This window comes from Zonotrichia leucophrys, chromosome 21 (assembly GCF_028769735.1).
Source record: "Zonotrichia leucophrys gambelii isolate GWCS_2022_RI chromosome 21, RI_Zleu_2.0, whole genome shotgun sequence".
NCBI lineage: Eukaryota > Metazoa > Chordata > Aves > Passeriformes > Passerellidae > Zonotrichia > Zonotrichia leucophrys.
The window spans coordinates 7,923,493-7,941,190 of NC_088190.1; the positions used below are offsets into that span (position 1 = coordinate 7,923,493).

Consider the following 17,698-nt stretch of genomic DNA (forward strand, 5'->3'; position numbering starts at 1 on the left):
AGTTGCTCCACCTCATCTCCTTCCATGGAAATGCTATTCATATTCCTTACAAATGTTGAAATGTTGTGTTCCCTGTGCAGAACAAGCCTTCCCAGGATGTTTGGCACCATTTCAGCTTCTTATCTCCGGAAGATTCCCTGCCTGGGAATTCAGTAATCACCAAAATCCCTTTTTCCACATAGAAGTCAGTCAGACATTCATCCAAATCTGCAAATAATGCAAATAATTCCGTGGCACCAGGAAAAGGTGCTGACTCCAGAGAGCTGGGAATCAGGGCCCAGTGTTGGTTTAAACACTCTGCATCGGATTGTGGAAAGAGGAATGAGCCAGAGCAAAATGGAAGGAAAACACGGGGAACTGAGGACCTTAATATGATGATGGGCAGAGAAGAGCTGTCTGGAAGTAGAGAACAGGGAAATACAGGTCCTGCACCTGGGGAGAAACAACCACCCCAGGCTGGGGGGGACCTGCTGGAGCAGCTCTGTGGAGAAGGACCCAGGGACAACAAGGTGTCTGCCCAGCAGAGCGACCTGGGTACAAAGAGCCAATGGGATCCTGGGACCATCAGGAAGAGCATTCCCAGCAGGTCAGCCAGTGATCCTGCCACTCTGCCCAGCCCTGGGAGGTACCTCTGGGGTGCTGTGTCCAGCTCTGGATCCTCAGCACAGCAGGGACAGGAGCTCCTGGAGCAGGGCCAGCTCAGGCTGTGAGGATGAGGAGGGCCTGGAGCATCTGGGTGACCAGGAAAGGCTGAGGGAGCTGGGGCTGCTCAGGCTGGAGAGGAGCCCCAGCTGAGAGGGGCCCTCAGCCCTGGGTGTCCCTGTGTGCAGGGAGGGGCAGAGCAGGGCCCAGGCTCTGCAGGGCCTGAGCCCAGCAATTCTCCCTGCACAGGAGGCACAACTTCTCTGTGCAGTGCCCAGCCCTGAGTAGAGCCCGGAGAGGCTGTGGAGTCTCCTCCCTGGGGAATTCCAGAGCTGTGTGAACATAATCCTATGCCCTGTGCTCTGGGATGGCCCTGCTGAAGCAGGGAGGGGGCACCAGTGACCCACTGTAGATCCTCCAATCTGACCCATCCTGGCACCAGTGACCCACTGTAGTCCCTGCAATCTGACCCATCTTGGCACCAGTGACCCACTGTAGATCCTCCAATCTGACCCATCCTGGAGGATCCCTCTTCCCATTCCGGGAGTGCAGTGGAGCCTGTGCTGACCCTGGAGCCATCGGAGCTGTGCTGCATTCCCATCCGTCCTCTCCTTCCTCACCTCCTGCAAGGAGAGAACAGCTGTGTTTTCCTGCCATCTCTTGGGGCTCTTTCATACCTCACCAAATATCATTGCAGAGAGACAAATCACTGTGTTTACAGTGCTCTGTTTACAGAAGATGCTCTCAATTTAGGGTTTTTATTATGATACTTTATTTTTATGGCTCTCTGCACGATCTGTTTGTTTGCATTAATTTGAGTCAAAGGTTTCATAATCTGATTTTGGGGAGCAGGGCTTGGGAAGAACTTACAAAAAACTCAGAGTCCAGCAATGCACCTGCATTCCTGGGCACTGGCTGGGTTTGCTCCTTGATTCTCAACTTCTTCCTTTCCCAGGGCTTTTTCTGGAGAAGAAAGGTTCTGATGGATCTGTGGCCAGGAAAAGGGACAGTAAAGGTAACACAAGAAGGACTTTGAAGACTTGTTCCTTAACTTTTAAAAGTGTTCCCTGGCTGTGCCCTGTGACCCAGGACCTGCCTGTTCATGAGTTTAAGAGGTCCACAGTTACAAAGCAAAGTGATGCAGACTCCCCAGGCAGGTGCAAGAGAGAACTCTTTATTGCAAAACCTGGACTTTTTAAGCAGTTAGGCCTTTATCAGTTACATTCCATTTAAGCACAACAAATGTTATTCAACTAATCACCATAAACCACAATGTGAACATGTAGTAGTTATACAACTTATTTTTCTACCTCTAATTCATCTGAGTCACTTCCCCATAGTCCTTTTCTACTTAGTCAAAGTAATAGGCCTGAGCGTATTTTTAAAAGGATAACAAGGCCCTTATTTTGTAAAGTTTTACCAATATGCAACATCTCCCCCTTTGTTTTTTATGCTAAGGTTTCATGTACCCTAATGCCAAAACAGTCTGCACCTGTAAGGCCATAATCTTATTAAGACTATTACTGGTCATCTGCTGGACACAGGATAAGATACAAGGAACACAGATCACAATCAATAAAAAACCCATCAAATATAACCATGCCACTGGCAAAGACACTCACAGCAGAGGAAAACAGAAAGATGGTGTCCAATGTCCCCAGGAAGTAGAAAGAAATGGCTCCTCTTCCAAAGTTCATATGGCTGGAGCTCAGAGGCCGTGCTGTTTAGGTAGGAGGAAGTCCATTAGATAGAAATGCTGTCTTTGACATTACTGAATGTCCTTCTGGAAGCATGGAACAGGGAATAACTGAAGAAGGTCAGCAGGAACACAATAAAGTGACAGAGAGTGCAGTGCAACACAAGCAGGCTGCCTTCATGAGCTTCCAGACAAGGCCATGTCCTGGCAGTCCTACCCCTGCTCCTGCATTGGCACCAGGGCTGGGCTGTGATTAGGTCATTTCTCCTCTCACTGGGCCTCATCTCCTCAGAGGCTATCAATGTTTGTCCAGACAAGCAGGTAACCACTTTAGACCTGTTTGCAATAAAAACACATGCCTATGTCCTCCCCTAGGTTAGTAAATCAGCTCGGCCTTGCCATTGCACATCCAGTTGTAGATCCTTATGTAAAACTTCTAGAAACCGGTTCTGTCATGGCCAGCATTGTTCAGAGTGTCGCAACCTTCCCGAAGAAGTGTCTTGAAAAAGACACCTTGGGGGCACAGGCATGTCTGTGCTCACACCAGGTGATTTCAGCTTTTCTACGATCCAGTCAATCCAGAAGGAGAGACAGGGTCACAGTGTGGTGTTCCAAGGAGACCCTTTATTGAGCTTCCTCCTCAAAGCCATGGAAGAACAAAAGAGCCACTCAGGCACCGACAGCAACGGTTTATATAGGGATCTCGAGGGGTGGGACAGAACACCATGGCAATTGGGATGAGGGCACAGGGGTGGAGCAAGGTGGAAGGGCCAATGGGAAACAAGGAATCGGCATAAAAACCAAGGAGCGCAGCGGGATGCTCTTTTTGCTCACCATACCAAAGGGGTTGGGGTTTAGGGGTTGGTCCTCCAGGGGAGCTCAGCAGGCTTTTGCTTGGCCAGATTTCTGGCCTCCACAGGTTCTGTATCTGCAAATCTTCAGAGCAGTAACACTCTGTCGGGGATCAAAATTGATGATCTGCTTTCAGAAATTCTTGTATAAGTATTGCATTATCTAAATGTTCTTGAGGAGCCATATTCCCCCTTCTTTGTTTTTTCAACATGCGCGTCTCTCACTATGAACACGAAGGCAACATAAAAGTAAAGCAATGCATGAGGCAAAGCAATAAACTCACACCAAGCAAAAATAAGCAAGGTAATACATGTAATAATTAGCACACAAGAAAAAGCATTGTTATTTAGAATGATGCATCATCAATTGCCTAAATACTGTACCATCACTGAGAGTCTGCAATAGATGGCAAACCCTGATTCACAGTGAGGACCCAGAGAACCATTCCTGGGAAAAGTTTCTAGGTTTACCTCAAAAGGGGGTCCAGCTTTTATAAGCCCAAATTGGCAAGTCAAAGTGACCTGAGTACAGTTTTCATGCAGAAAATACCTGGGTCTGTTGGCATACTTCCAACCAGCTAGGGCTGGGGCTTGGCCAGGGTGAAGGCCTTAACTGGAAGGCTTTCCCTAACATATCCTATGAACAAGCCTTTAGTAATAGCAGTTAGGAAAGTTCCTTAAAATTATACATGTCCTTCAGATAGCTACCAACGGTACGGGAAAGTTTGTAAAGCAGCTGGCATTGTCATTCATCCTTAGCTAAGCAGTCAATGGTATCACAAACATAGTCCAAACAACCAAAGCAATGCATGTGCCAACCTCAAATAATATCCTATGGATAATGCCCATTATGAAAAGTCAGTGAATTCACACTGTGACGTCCACAACATATTCAGAATCATTAATACATCAACAGTAACCATCCTAAGAAGTTGAGAGTATGTTTTTCCACACATGTATGCATATATGAAAATAAAGCAAAATAAAAGTAAGAAACAAAGTTCTAAACAGCTTACAATTAATAGCAGCCATAATTTGGAATTGTTACTCATTCCTCTGTGTTACCTATGGAAGATAAAACAGCAAAGATTGTTATGAATAATTACGTTAATTGATCAATGTAGAATGTTTAAACCCATAGAATTTTCTTTGAAATTAAGGATCTAATAAACTGCATCCTCACATATTTTTGCACAACCTAGTATCTTATATTCTTAAACAGTTGCTTACCAAATTCTTCATCATAATTGTTTCAGTCAGTTCCATCTTGTCCTATAACAAAATAACTGTATCTTGTAATTTAAATGAGCACATTTCAACAGATCTTAAACTTAACATCACCCAAACATAACAAAAAGTACCCCTAACAAAATTTAAAGTTAACATTACTGAAACGGAACAGAAATTAATCTTAATAGAATTTAAACTTAACAGAGCTTAAAATAATGGACTTAAACTGAACAACACTTCACTTAAACTTGACAGAAACTAAACTTAACAGAATTTAACCTTAACAGAACTTAAATTTAACATAACCTAAACTTGGCAGAACTTAAATGAATTTAAAGAACTTTAAATTTACAGAACATAAACCTAACATCACTTAAATTTAACAAAACTAAAGTTAGAGTTGAGAGTGTTCCTTTAAAAGTTTCAGAAACAAAAGAATTTAACTAACTTTGACTCCATCATTACAAGAAAGCTGTTGAAAATTTATCATACAACAGTTAAGCATCAATGAACAATATGCAGGCAACCAACTGATTTGTAACTTAAACAGCAGCAACATGGGTTTACTGGAGAGATTATAAAGGTGTGGCAAATGCATTTATGATGCATTAAATGATTATATATTATTTATTTTTGAGAATAGCTCATGGTAAGTGCAAATATTATTGAAAATACTTGTTCATAGTCAGGACTTTTCTGGTGTAAGTTTGCCAGGGTTTATTCAGGTGCAGCTTTACTCAGAAAAATGACAACAGTGTATATCTTGCCAAATTGTACTTTAAACCTGTTCAGTTCCAAGATGGTAAGACAGCTTTTCAAGACTGTCTGTACAATAGATTTTGGACTATTAAAGGTAATGAGATATAAATATTTAGGAATAAAACATCAAGGACCTATATAATACTGCCACGAGTTTTGCACATGTAGCTCAGTTAGGTCAGTCAGTGTGTAAGACTGACATGTGGGACTAAACAGCTACAAAGTCATGGTTTCAGATTATTCTAAAGGAATGAGCAAATGTTTACTGTACTTGTGGTCCATCAATTTAAACTGTTTTAATATCAACTCAAATTTATAAGTGGCAAGGAAGAATAACTATGTTTGAATCACTAAATAGCTGTAACTAACCAAAATGCTGTCACGTGTGTCTTCATGGCAAAAGATTCACAATAAAATTACTTTATCAAAGCTGTGAGGTAAAAAGCAAGTGAACAAGTGAAGCCAGCACAATTCTGCCTGCCTTTACAGTAGAGAGTCATGAGCTAATTATATCTAATTCTCTAATAGCTTCTGCAGATAACACACAGGGTTTGCCTTCAAGTGAGCACAGGAATGCCTGATTTATGAGTGGCATTAATTGCTGTGGCTTAACACTGTGTTACATTCATATCCACCTGAAATATTTCCAAGGAGGCATCTACTGAATTTTCTAAGGAGCCACAGTATCTTACAAATATGAATCTTCCTGTCCACGAACTAAAACATTAGGCACATAGTGATAAATGTGGCTCTTAGTGTATCGATTTGCAAATATTTTTCCAGGTATACAAATTTCTAATTTTCATGGTAACAGCTAACATCATTATAACTTAGACATGATTGGTATTAATTCAGTCCAATCAGACTTTTAAATCGAAATTCCTGAAAAGGGAGTATTCATCCCACATGGCAAGTTTTACCAATCATGCACTGTATCAGCATTTCTGTTGAAGAATTTAGACCTTGCTAAGCAGCCTCAAAGCAAGAAATTACATAAAGCAAACAGCATGTGGAATGACACTACCTTCACACACACCTAGCCTTGCATCTCTCCAGTAAACAATTCTGTCAAAATCCACAGCTCACTGAAAAAACAAGGTTAGTTTTAACAGAGTTCTGGTAATGATGTTTGTGTTCTGGGGTTTGAGTGTGCATCATCACCTGTTAACTGAACGACAGTCTCCTGTCCCACTCTCCACAGGTCTCTGATAACAGAGTATCCTAAGTCCTTGTAAGCAGGTGGGCACACAGTAATAACCAACAGATCTGCATGTTTCAATGTGTCCTCTTGCCATTCTGACAGTGATGTGCTGCAGCACCAGCATTCCTGGTAGGCTGTAACTCTGCCATGTGCCCCTGAGTTACGGTTCCAGGGTCGGAAGAGTAGGCTGAGACAGGAGCTACATGGATGCTGAGTTCACCTGCATGGTGCTCCTGGGACACTCATTGCTGCACTGAGACAGAGCTTCAAGAAGGTACAGCCTCTGAGCAGGGGAAAGCCTCTTCCCCAAAGGGATTGATGGGGACAGGAGGCGGCAGAGGATGAACCAAAGCAATGGCACCAGTTCTGGAGACTGGGAGAAATAGCTGCAGATGTAGTTGGACTGCATCTCTCAGTGCAAATCCCAAACCAGTGCCAACACGTAACAGAAACACACTCCTGCCATTGCAGCTGCATGGTGTGGAGAGAGACCAGCAGCAACACCATCAAGATTTGCCCAGGAGCTGCTTGAGAAGAGGCTGCAAATAGTGCCTATGGTCTTTACTGCTAAATGAGCCTTTGCTGCTAAATTCCTGAGGGCCTCCTTCTGTGGCCCTTAGGAATGGTAAATTTGGCATTACTCAGCAAAGAGCCCCAGCTTTTCCCCTGCTGCAGGGTGGCACATGCCATCCTGGAACTCCTCTAAGGGGTCTGCAGCTGCAGACCTGCATCAGCAGGGGGGTGTTGAGAGAAAATAGAGTTAGATGGGACAGGTAAACTGCACCTACAAGAAAAGTCTGGAATGGGCTCCCCCCAGGACCTATGAGCACCCAGAAGCAAAATGTGTAGATTCTGATTAAACTGCAGAAAATCGTTTACATGCAACTGAGGTCCTTTGCACAATCTAAAAGACAGTTTTGGACATCAGGTTTCCAGGTCACATTCTGCTGGAGAAGCAGAGGCATCTTTCAGATCCAGAGGATCCTCAGCTGCAGGGAAATGGCCCTGGGAGCCTGTGATGCCGGATCTCAGTCCCTTTGGGCTGTCTGCAGAAGCAGGGGAGAGGGAGAGCAACATGTAATCAGCAGATTAACTTTGTGTCAGAGCAGAAAAACCCCTGAAGCAGCTGCTGGTCCACAGCTAGAGCAGAGAGCCTGCCCTGAGCAAGGCAAACTTTGCTGTCACGCTGCAGACATCATTTGAGGCTCACTGGCTGGGCACCGTGTCTCCCCTCCATCATTTTAAGAAACAGAGAGAGGAGATGGTTTCTTCCTCCTGAAAGATAAATGCCTCCAGATTGTAGCCACTCGACAAGTCCACTGAAATTCATCAGTTCTGACTTGAAATGAAAGCTGTAATAAATCTCCCTGTTGAATAGGAGATCAAAGGCAGATCATTAGAGTTCTTGGATTACCCAGTGAGAGTGCACTTCCATCAGCCACCGTGCTGCCAGTCCCCCGTGTCCAGAACGACCCCTTTGACAGTGCAGCTTTGACTGTAAAGAAAAGGACAGCTTTCCTATGAGAAGGTCTGGGTTGTGCCCCTCTCCTTTATCCACCTGTTCCTTGACTTCTGTCAGACAGCTCTGTGAGGCTTGTGTCCACACCCTTGGTAGCCACAAGAATGGAGTGTGGCGTTGCTCCACCCCACAGGCACAGCAGAAGAATTTGGTGTTGGCCAAGGCCTCAGTGAAAGCTCTTCCCCACATCAAAAACTTCCTGCATTTTCTTTCCAGGGAAGGGAAGTCCTCCCCAAGACTTGGGAACTATCCCAGCTCAGCTGCTCTTCTTTAATTGAAGACAGACCTCAAAACTGCAAACCAGAGCCCTGCAACCCTTCAGTGGGACCAGGTGTCCATATCACTCCTCTCTCTGGAGGGACGCAGGATGTTGTACTGATTTTACACTCTGTTCTGAGGATTCCCAGCAGGAATCAGGAGCAATCTCTATCTCAGCCTCTCAAAACATATTTGTTTGCAACAGCCTATGATATGGCCACAGTCTCAATAAGCTCCTCTGGGAAAACATCCCTTTTATCTCTGCTTGGGCCATGAGATCCTGAACTCAGCCAGACCCTGGGCTTCCTGCTTTCTCATTTCAATCTCAGTAGCCATGTTCACACATCCAAGCTGGCACCTGTATATGGGTGCAGGGGAAGGTTGTGCAGGAGGAGCATAAGGTAGGGAGGTTTCAAGCTGCAGGTGGTGGCATCCTATCAGCAATACAGCTGCTGGTCCACTCTTCCTGGTTCCTTGGTCCTGTCAGGGAGGATCTTCTCCCAGCCTAATGCTGATCTGGTGAGACAGTTGTGCCTAAGCCAGCTGGAGGATGCTGGAGAGCAAATTCTCTAAATACTAACAGCATAAGGCAAGTAGGTATTTTCCAATGCCCTGACCTGTGGATTGCTATATTTTCACCAGAACAAGCTGGAAAACATCATCTGATGTCCCTGGATCAGCACAGTTGGGACACAGACTTTTCATCACTGCAGCAGAGCTGGATCTGGGCTGTGGGCTGCATGCCCAGCAGTGCCTGGGGACAGCAAGGGGACCAGGCCCTGCAGAAGCCACACAGAGGGAACTTTATCTCCATGCAAAACGTGCTGCACACAACAGAATGAATTTCATCCCTGGAAAGATTTTTTTCCCCCTGAGACCAGGTTTGCTGAGCTTAGGTCTGAAATGAGGGACCATAATAAGTCCATTAGCTTCAGAGGAGTTATCCTGAGCACATATTCGGCCTGTGATCCTTCATTTTACAAAGGGCTAAACATGGAGAGGATATAGCAGCAGAAGAAAGAGAACCTCTGCCATTTTGCACGGCTGTGATGTGAAAATCAGTGCTGGGGTGAAAGTGGGGTTATGTAGGACTTATTTCACTGACTGAAATACGTGATCCTGGTAATCAAGCTTCTCATGCTGTAGCTGCTCTTTGTTCTGCAGGATGGGGCATGGGGTGTCTTACACCAAAGAGTGTCTGGGGACATGGAGTATGTGTGTTGGGGGTGTCCCATGACATTGGAAGTCCTGCAGCTGGGTATCCTGTGATACACCCTACCAAACAAGTTATCCTCAGTTGCAGGGTATCCCACAGAATGGAAAGTCCTGATAACACTTTTGATATTGATACAAGACATTGAGCACCCTGAGAAGAGACACTTTGGGTGGACTTTTACTGGATACCAGCCTGGCTGGCTGCAGGGAAATATCTGCAGCTGGCAGAAAGCCTCAAAAATGGTCCCAGCACTGGGGCTCCAATAATGAAGAAACAACCCTGCAATTTGTATCTGAGCCCAGAGTTTTGGACTCATGGTCTGACTTCTGAAGTGCAAACCACTGGAGCAGCCCCAGCCCTTTATGTCACCTCCAGCACAGAAGGTTTCCTGGACCCCCAAGCACAGCTCCCGCCGGACACTCGCACAGATGAAACTGCTGAGCAAGATCAAACACAAACCATTCCCCAGGCTTCCCCCCCACCACCCCTGACTGCTCCAGCTGCCTGATAATCCCTCTGACTGAAAGGGAACCTGAACCCTGAGTGGTTTTGTGCACTGGGAAATGGAGCTGAGCCCCTAAACCCTCTTTGTGCTGGGATAATGGTCCCGGTGCCCTCCATCCCCACACTGTCCCCATCCCCACTGGCACTGACCAGCCAGGAAGATGAGCTGTGGAGCTGTCACCACTCTGAGCTGCAATCCAGCATAAACCAAACTTTTTGTTTGAGGTAGTAATTTGAAAAAAAAAAGAAAAAAAAAAAGCATATGTCTTTGATCTTGAATAAAGCTTTTATCACAGCGCCTTCAGTCCCGGTGAGCGAAGGGGATTATCTTTCTTTCGCACAAAAGTTCACCTCCCAGTGCAGGTCACGGGAGGAAGATTTCATTGGAGTGGGAGGCGTTTTCTCCAGGGCATTCACCTCAAGTCCAGCAGGCAGCTGCTCCCAGGGAAACCTTTTTATGAGCTAACCTACTGCCTCAAATCCTTTCACATGCAAAGGGAACAAAAATAAGAACCCTCCAGAAGAAAGAAGTAGACGCAAACTCCCTGACAATCACTGCCAGCCTCATTTAGCAGCAAAGACCTCAGCTCAGCATCCTGCCAGCTCTGCTAACTCCCAGTGAACAGCTAGGACTCAGGGAAGTAATTTGAGACAGTATCCTCGCCCAAATCCAGCCTGCATGCAGAGTAGGGACTGGATTTAGCCTTGGGCAGGGTCTGCTCTGGATCTGGCCCAGGGTGTCCCCATGATGCTGCTCCCCATGTCAGGCAGGCTGCTCCATGAGGATCATCCCTTTACCCACAACAGGTTAATGCCAGAGGTGTTTGCTGCCTGGAATGGGGCTCATTACCTGAGCTCTGGGCAGCCTCCCTGCCCTCACCTGCCCTGCCTATGCATCAGACAGGCAGTGCTGGATAATGGGATTTACCAAGAGTGCCTCAAAACTGCCGCCTGTTCCCAGGGTCTGGCAAGAACTGGGGGCAGGAGGCAGCATCACCAGCACACTGTAACCTGCCCTTGGGGGCACACAGGTAGGCAGGGCTGCCTGAGGTGCAGCACCCACCTCCACTCTCCGACAGCCTTCAGGAGCCTTGGGGAGCAGGGTGCTGCCCTGTCAATGAAGGGTGTTGTGGTGCTAGAGGCCCAAGTTCTCCCACTCCCATGGACAGGGACATTAATGAAAGTGACAAATATGCTTTGACATCAATTATGTTGCTTTCTTGTTCAGCCAAGAAGTAATTAACTTAAGTGAAGCAATTAGGTAAACTTATCAAGTGAAGTTTGCAGCACCTTAAACAAGCAGCTAATTGGCATAGGAAGGAGTGGAGATAAAAGGATATAGGATGAAACTCCCAAAAGGGGCCTGGAGGTCCCCAGGGGCTGAGGCTGCTGCAGGCATCAGTTCAAGGGGGAAATCCTGTAACGGGGATGTCTGGAATGAAGCATCCCTCCTCCCATCTGTACCTCTGAAATTGTCCCTCCTGCTCTTCTCAGGACACAGGCAAGAGGAAAAGACACAGCCCCAGGAGTCTGCTAAGAGCAGTGGTAAGAGATGAAGGGATCGATGGGGACCCCCACTGTGTACAAGAGACTGTACAAGCAGGTCTCAAAGCATTTGCTGATAATAACAGGTAAGGCAGAAGATGGACATGGACACTCAGTGATGGACTCCCTGCAGGGACAGCAAAGACACAAGTGGCTGTGTCTCATTCTCAGCCTTCTTCACTAGAGGAGCAAGACGGGCTGGGGTGTTCTGCTGCGACAGATGGTCACAGGGCTCTGTCCCATGGAAAGGTGGGACAGAGGCATGGAGAGAAGTGTCATGGACCAGAAATACTCCTGGAAGCCTGTGTGCTCCCAGGACCCCATCACTTTATAAAAGACATAAAATTCTGAAAAAGGTCCCTCAAGAATGACAGAGAATCAGCACAGCCACGCCAGGCACCAGCCCCCTGTCATGTTTGGAAATGGATGGTGTCCCCCGGCCAGTGCCACTCCCTCAGGCAGCTGGTGCCACCATACCCCTCTGCTGTGTCCAGTCCACTGCCCTACCTTTCAAGTCAATGAGCTGCTAAATTTTAAGATCTGATTTCCAGATTTCAGAAGAATCCATGGCACAATCCACTTTTAAAGGTTGCTAAGGTGTCAAATCAACATGCAATACTATAAATCATTAATGCACCCCTGTGTTGCAATGAAGCTGGAATATTTTAATCACTGAATAATGAAGTCAATACTCACAAATCTCAGCTGTCATTAGAAATTCACATGCCTCTGTGCACCCTGCTGGAGAGGAAATTTTGCAAGTGGACTGGATTTACCCAGAGAAGTGCAGGCAGCAGCACCACAGCAGCGGTGGGACACAAGTGGGTGGGTTTTGCAGCTCAGTTTTGTGACCAGCAGTGAGTCAGCAGGCTGCTCTGAGCAGCATGATGGACTTATTACCAAGGGCATGTAGTGATAGGACAAAGGGAGTAGCTTTAAACTGACACAGAAAATTTATATTATTATGAAGAAATTCTTCCCTGGGAGGCTGGTGATGCCCTGGCACAGGTTGCCAGAGCAGCTGTGGCTGCCCCATCCCTGGAAGTGTCCAAGGCCAGGCTGGACAGGGCTTAGAACAACATGGGAGAGTGGAAGGTGAACACAGGGGATAGAATGGGATAAGCTTCAAGGTCTTTCCAACCCAAATCTCTTTGAGATTCTGTGATTGCTAAAAGAAAGAAACTCGAGCTAACCCCTGATGTGGTTCCTGGTAGAAATAACAGTGGCTGAAGCATTTACAGCTTGAATGAGCATGGGGTTTTGAAGTGAACACTAGTGGACTGCTCACCTTGGTACCAGGAGAGTTTTGTCCACTCCCATTGAGGACAGTCCAGAGTGGGAATGTCCTGCATCCAGGACCAGACATCATCCTAGAGCTGGAAAAGTCCTGGAGACAACAGTGTGGAGAGAACCAGAAAGGGCAGATCTGGAAGGTGGTGAACAGAAGGCAGAAGGGCAAAGTTAGCACAGTTCTGTGAATGCTGGGACATGCCTGCAGGCAGCAAGAACCACTGTGTCCCTGGCACAGATGGAGCATGTGGCTTGGAGCTGCAGCAACTGTGCGGGTGGGAGGAGGGATGGCGCTGCCAGGGAGAAGAGGAACAGGCATTAGGCACTACTGAGTAACACCAGCTTCCTCAAAGAAAGAAAACCTCTGGAAGTACTGCATCAGGATGGCAAACAGCCATAGCCAGCACAGAGGCTGAACACAGAGAGAAGTGCTGATGTTTCTGCCTGCCCAGCTAGGATGTTCACAGTGATGCACTGCTCAGGTGTGTGGTGTGATAACAAGCCTGAGGCCCCAGCATTGCAACAGGGCTGCTATCCACCTGGATGTCTGAATACTCATGGAACCTGCATGGTCAGATGAACATCACCAGGACAAGAGGGACAGAGGGATGGGGGACAGAGGGACAGGACAGAGGGATCTATTGCTTGATACTTCCAGACCTGAGTCCAAATCACATTAAGACAGAGCTGGTAGGACCTGTGGGAAGTGGAATAGGTGAGAAACTGCCTCTTTGTTTCATCATAAAAGGAGGAACAGTCATAAGAGTGCTCTCACAGGGTTGTTGCAGTGGGTACAGAGCTGTCAAATGGTCACCTGAACCGCAGGAAACCTCCCTGTGGCTCAGGCTGAGGTACCGCACACCCTGGACAAGTGGCATAACTTTGAGTCAGACATTCCTTCCTCAAGAACCTGATGAGACAAACTGTCCACCTTGAGCTGTCCTACTCCAACCTGTCTTGGCACGAGGATTGCACTGAAGCCCACACTTTTTGGGTTTGCTCCATATCTTCTCTAGCTGATGAACAGAAGCAGCGCTCTTGAGTTCACGATTTGCTTAGACTGGAGAGGGACATTTTCAGGTGCATTGTAGTGACAGGACAAGAGGAAATGGCCTTAAGGTGAATGAGGGTAGATTTAGAATGGAAATTAGGAAGGGCTTCTTCCCTGTGAAGGTGGGCAGGCCCTGGCACAGGTTGCCCTGAGAAGCTGTGGCTGCCCCTGGATCCCTGGCAGTGCCCAAGGCCAGGCTGGATGGGGATTGGAGCCACCTGGGATAATGGGAGGTGTCCCTGCCATGGCAGGTGGTGGAACTGCCACTGTGGAACTGGGTGGGCTTTTAAGTCCTGTCCAATCCAAAACATTGTAAGCTTCTATCATAGTTCTCTGTTCCAGTTAGAGAAAAACAGTTAAAGCCATGGATTCAATCCTCAGGGGGAAAATTGCAGAGATATGTCAAAAATTTGCAAATCACAGAGTAAATGGAGGTTGGACAGAAGCTCTGAAAATCACCTACTTCACCACAACACCTTGCTCAAATCATTGCTGTACCTTTTTCTCCCAACTTCACCAAGCCCTCAGAGATGGCACGCTGGTGGTGCTGGTCACATCTCAGTGTGTAACAGCAGAGAGGCACAGCAGGACACACAGCTGGCATCCTTCTATGGGTGACATCAACATCAACAGTGCCCATCAGATTTCACTTCTGTTTTCCTCTTTTTGAGGTAATGATTTAACTGTTGGAGCTTCCTGGAACTGGCCCCCTAGATAAGGGGGGCCTGGAGCAAGTCCTGCCAACCAATCCCCAAATTAATTCCAACCTGGACAACACCAAAGGCTTTGCAGCAGTGTAACAGGGTTTGGCCCTCCAACAGTGATAGCCAAAATATTTACTTAAAATATGAGGAGATACAGTGCTCCAAAGGGATTTCTTTCCCTCTCAGGCTGCTGCAGAAGTGTTCATGTGGGTGGCAGAGGATTTTCACCTTTAGTGCATGAGTCCAGTCACCTCTGAAGAGGGGACCCTGAGTGAGCTGGACCAACATGGCAAATCCCATTTCCTCATCGATTTTCTTGAAGGATGCTTTGGAGGTAGCTGGGTGTATCTATTTGTGTGAACAAGGGATATTAGAGACTCATGCCGTGAGATTATAACCAACACCAAATGTTGTTCTCTCCTAAACCCCTCTTTTAAGGCGTTAACAACTTTAAAAAAAACCCAGCGTTTTGTGCTGGAGATGTCTCAAGCTTCATCACAGATAAAAGGGTTTTTTTGGGAAATCTGAGCCAAAATCTCTGTGGCTGTGTTCTGCATTATCTGAGCTTGCATTAAAAAAAAAAAAAAAAAAAAAAAAAAAAAAAAAAAAAAAAAAGTGAGGTGGGGAAGCACACCCTGTTATTACTGTTTTTTGTCATAATCCTCTTCTTCCATCATCCTGCCCAGCAACAGCCGCCTGGGTCTGCCCCTGCCCCTCCTCTGAGATAAGGCTTGTGTGTACACCTTCCTGCTCCCCCCTTTCCCACTGCAGCCATCCAGTGCCCTGATCCACCTGTGCATGCCCTCCTAGACCATCCCTTGGACAGGCAGCTGGGCAACTCTGGACGCCCCATCACCTCCCTGCTGCCTCCAGGGCAGAGTGGCCACGCTGAGTGCCCGTTCTCAGTGCCAACAGGGCCATCAGCAATGCCAGGACAAGGCAGGGAGCAAAGAGGTTCAGCAGACGGGGGAATCATGTGGGGCCATGATTCCACAGGGTTGTGAGGGGAAATCTCATCCAGCCTGTCCAGAACATGCAGGAAAGAGCATGGAGGAAGACTCAGCAGGAAAGCTCACTGAAGTCAGGGAGTGACATGGCACAGTGAGCAGGGCCAGAAAAGGGCATTTTCTTAAACAGAGCAACCCCTCAATGAGCAGAGACCTGCCCCAAACACACAAGACCAGAGGGTGGAGATAGCTCCCCTCAGAGCAGGGAGGAAGATGAGGGCTGCACCAGCCCTCATCACTGCCCCAAATTAAACAGCTTGTTCAGGATCCTCAGAGCTCCAGCAGTGTGGTTTCATCCAGGGCACTACCATCAGTGCTGGGGCTCAGTGGGGCACAGGGCCAAGCCAGCAGAGGTGCTCTGAGGATCAGAGATCACTGGAGATGCCAATGTCTGAACCCTCAGAGCCCAGCCAGTGTCCCCAAGGGATGAGAAGATCCTACAACTCCTGCAGAAGCCTATCACCAGCTTAGGGCTCCATTCATTCCCCTCACCTGCAGCCATTGATTCCAGCTGCTTTTGGATTCTTTTTGCTTCCCATCATAGCAGATATCAGTTTCCATATTTAAACCAACACCAGTTAGTCCCCACTCAAAATACAGCCGGGGAAATCCCTCCAGCCTAGGGGAAGGGATTGTTCCCAACAGGAGACCTCCCTCTGCAAGCACCTGGCCTGAGCACAACCCCAGGAATGACACAGAAAAAGGAAATTGTGTTCGATCACTCTGGCAAGATGAGCTGCCTGCTCCCTGAGGGGAAGCGGAGTGCAGGATCCCTGCTGGTGTTGCAGGGTTTTGGAAAGGGCAGAGGAGCCAGGCAGGCTCAGGGACAGGAACACAGCAACAGCAGTGTGTGGGGCTGTCCCAGGTTGTGTCCCACATCCCTGTGTGGGCTGTGGCTGACACATGGAGAAGTGCAGAGACCTGAGCACCCCGTCACTTCCCAGAGCTGCTCCAAATGCTCAAAATAATCTCTGGAGCATCTGCAATTCTTTGCTAAGTGCTGAATCATCTTCCTGCAATGTTTGCATTAGGAATGCAGGAGTGGTAGAGCCCTTTGCAGACAGCCAGGGAGGCGGGGACAGGTACTGGCACCCAGCAAAGAGAGTATCAGCAGGACTGCGCTCTCTGTGCTACCTGCTCTGCTGGCCCTCCTAAGTGCCAACACTTGGCAAACAGCTGGGCACATCCCAGAGGGGCACAGGCTGAGTCTTGACGCATGGCAAGCCTGAGGGTTTAGTTTCATCACCATTAAATGAGTCACTGTCAACCCCCAAAGCAAGTCCACTCTGTCCTCATCCTCCACTAGAGCTGCACGGAGTCCCAATCTCACTCGTGCAAAGCTCCTGGAACCCCAAATCCAATCCCCTACCATGGATTCCCATCAGCTCTTGGCCTGCTGTACCACCAATGATGTGAACCAGCTCATCAGGGGGAACAGCAATGCCTTGCCTTTAAAACAGAAAAACCCTCAGAGCCACAGAGAAATGGATGAGTAAAAGGGGTGTATTTATTTAGACTCTGACAGAAACTTTGATAAGAATCCTACACTGGGGGATTTGAAATCTTTGAGCATATCCTGGTTACACACAAGGACACAAGAACTCGTGTGTATTTAATAGACCTACTGAGATGTGGCAGATAGCAAAGGATTATCTGGGTTAGTCTGTGTGAGAGGCTGGAGGGAGCTGGGGAGGGCATTCACTGTTCACAGAGACCAGTCATGGGGCAAGGGGAACGCAGGAGTTCACACTCACCATGGGGATCATCTGGCTTGCTCCTGAGTGCCACCAAACTCACCATCATCTATAATCCTGTTGGAGAAAGCCCCATGTCTACCAGACAGCTCAACAATAACAGTTTTACATGCTCAGAGACAAAAGAAACAACTTCAGGTCTGAAGTGCAATGTTACTAAACCAAGGTGATGTTAGCACAGCATTAAGGATCAACAGATGGGGCAGCTCCACTCTAAGCAATGTCTCACTGGACCCTCTGAGGTGGAAAAAATGAAAAGAACACAAGTTGGATAAAGGGAACAACCCCCTCACTTGTAATTGCCAAGGTTTTTTTACCAGTCATCCAATCCATCTTCTACCCAGCACAGAGCCCTCCTTGTGACTCCTGCAGAAGGCCAGAATGGGAACTATTTACCTGCAGCTGTAGGCTGTCCAGGTGTGCCTCTACACGTCTCTACAGAGAGCACAGCATGGGCAGACACATGTTGAG

The 17,698-nt window shown here is 47.4% G+C and overlaps 1 protein-coding gene across 1 annotated transcript in view; it reads right to left on the reverse strand.

The window, feature by feature from the left end:
- Positions 1–1,801: 1,801 nt before the first annotated feature.
- Positions 1,802–17,698, reverse strand: part of LOC135456549 (zinc finger and BTB domain-containing protein 40-like) — a 51,440-nt gene continuing 35,543 nt past the window's right edge. Inside the window, 4 exon segments of the mRNA XM_064730466.1 lie at positions 1,802–3,413; positions 4,206–4,254; positions 4,420–4,461; positions 17,228–17,284. Of these exon segments, the coding sequence (XP_064586536.1) occupies positions 17,236–17,284 (49 nt within the window). The 3' untranslated portion in view covers positions 1,802–3,413; positions 4,206–4,254; positions 4,420–4,461; positions 17,228–17,235.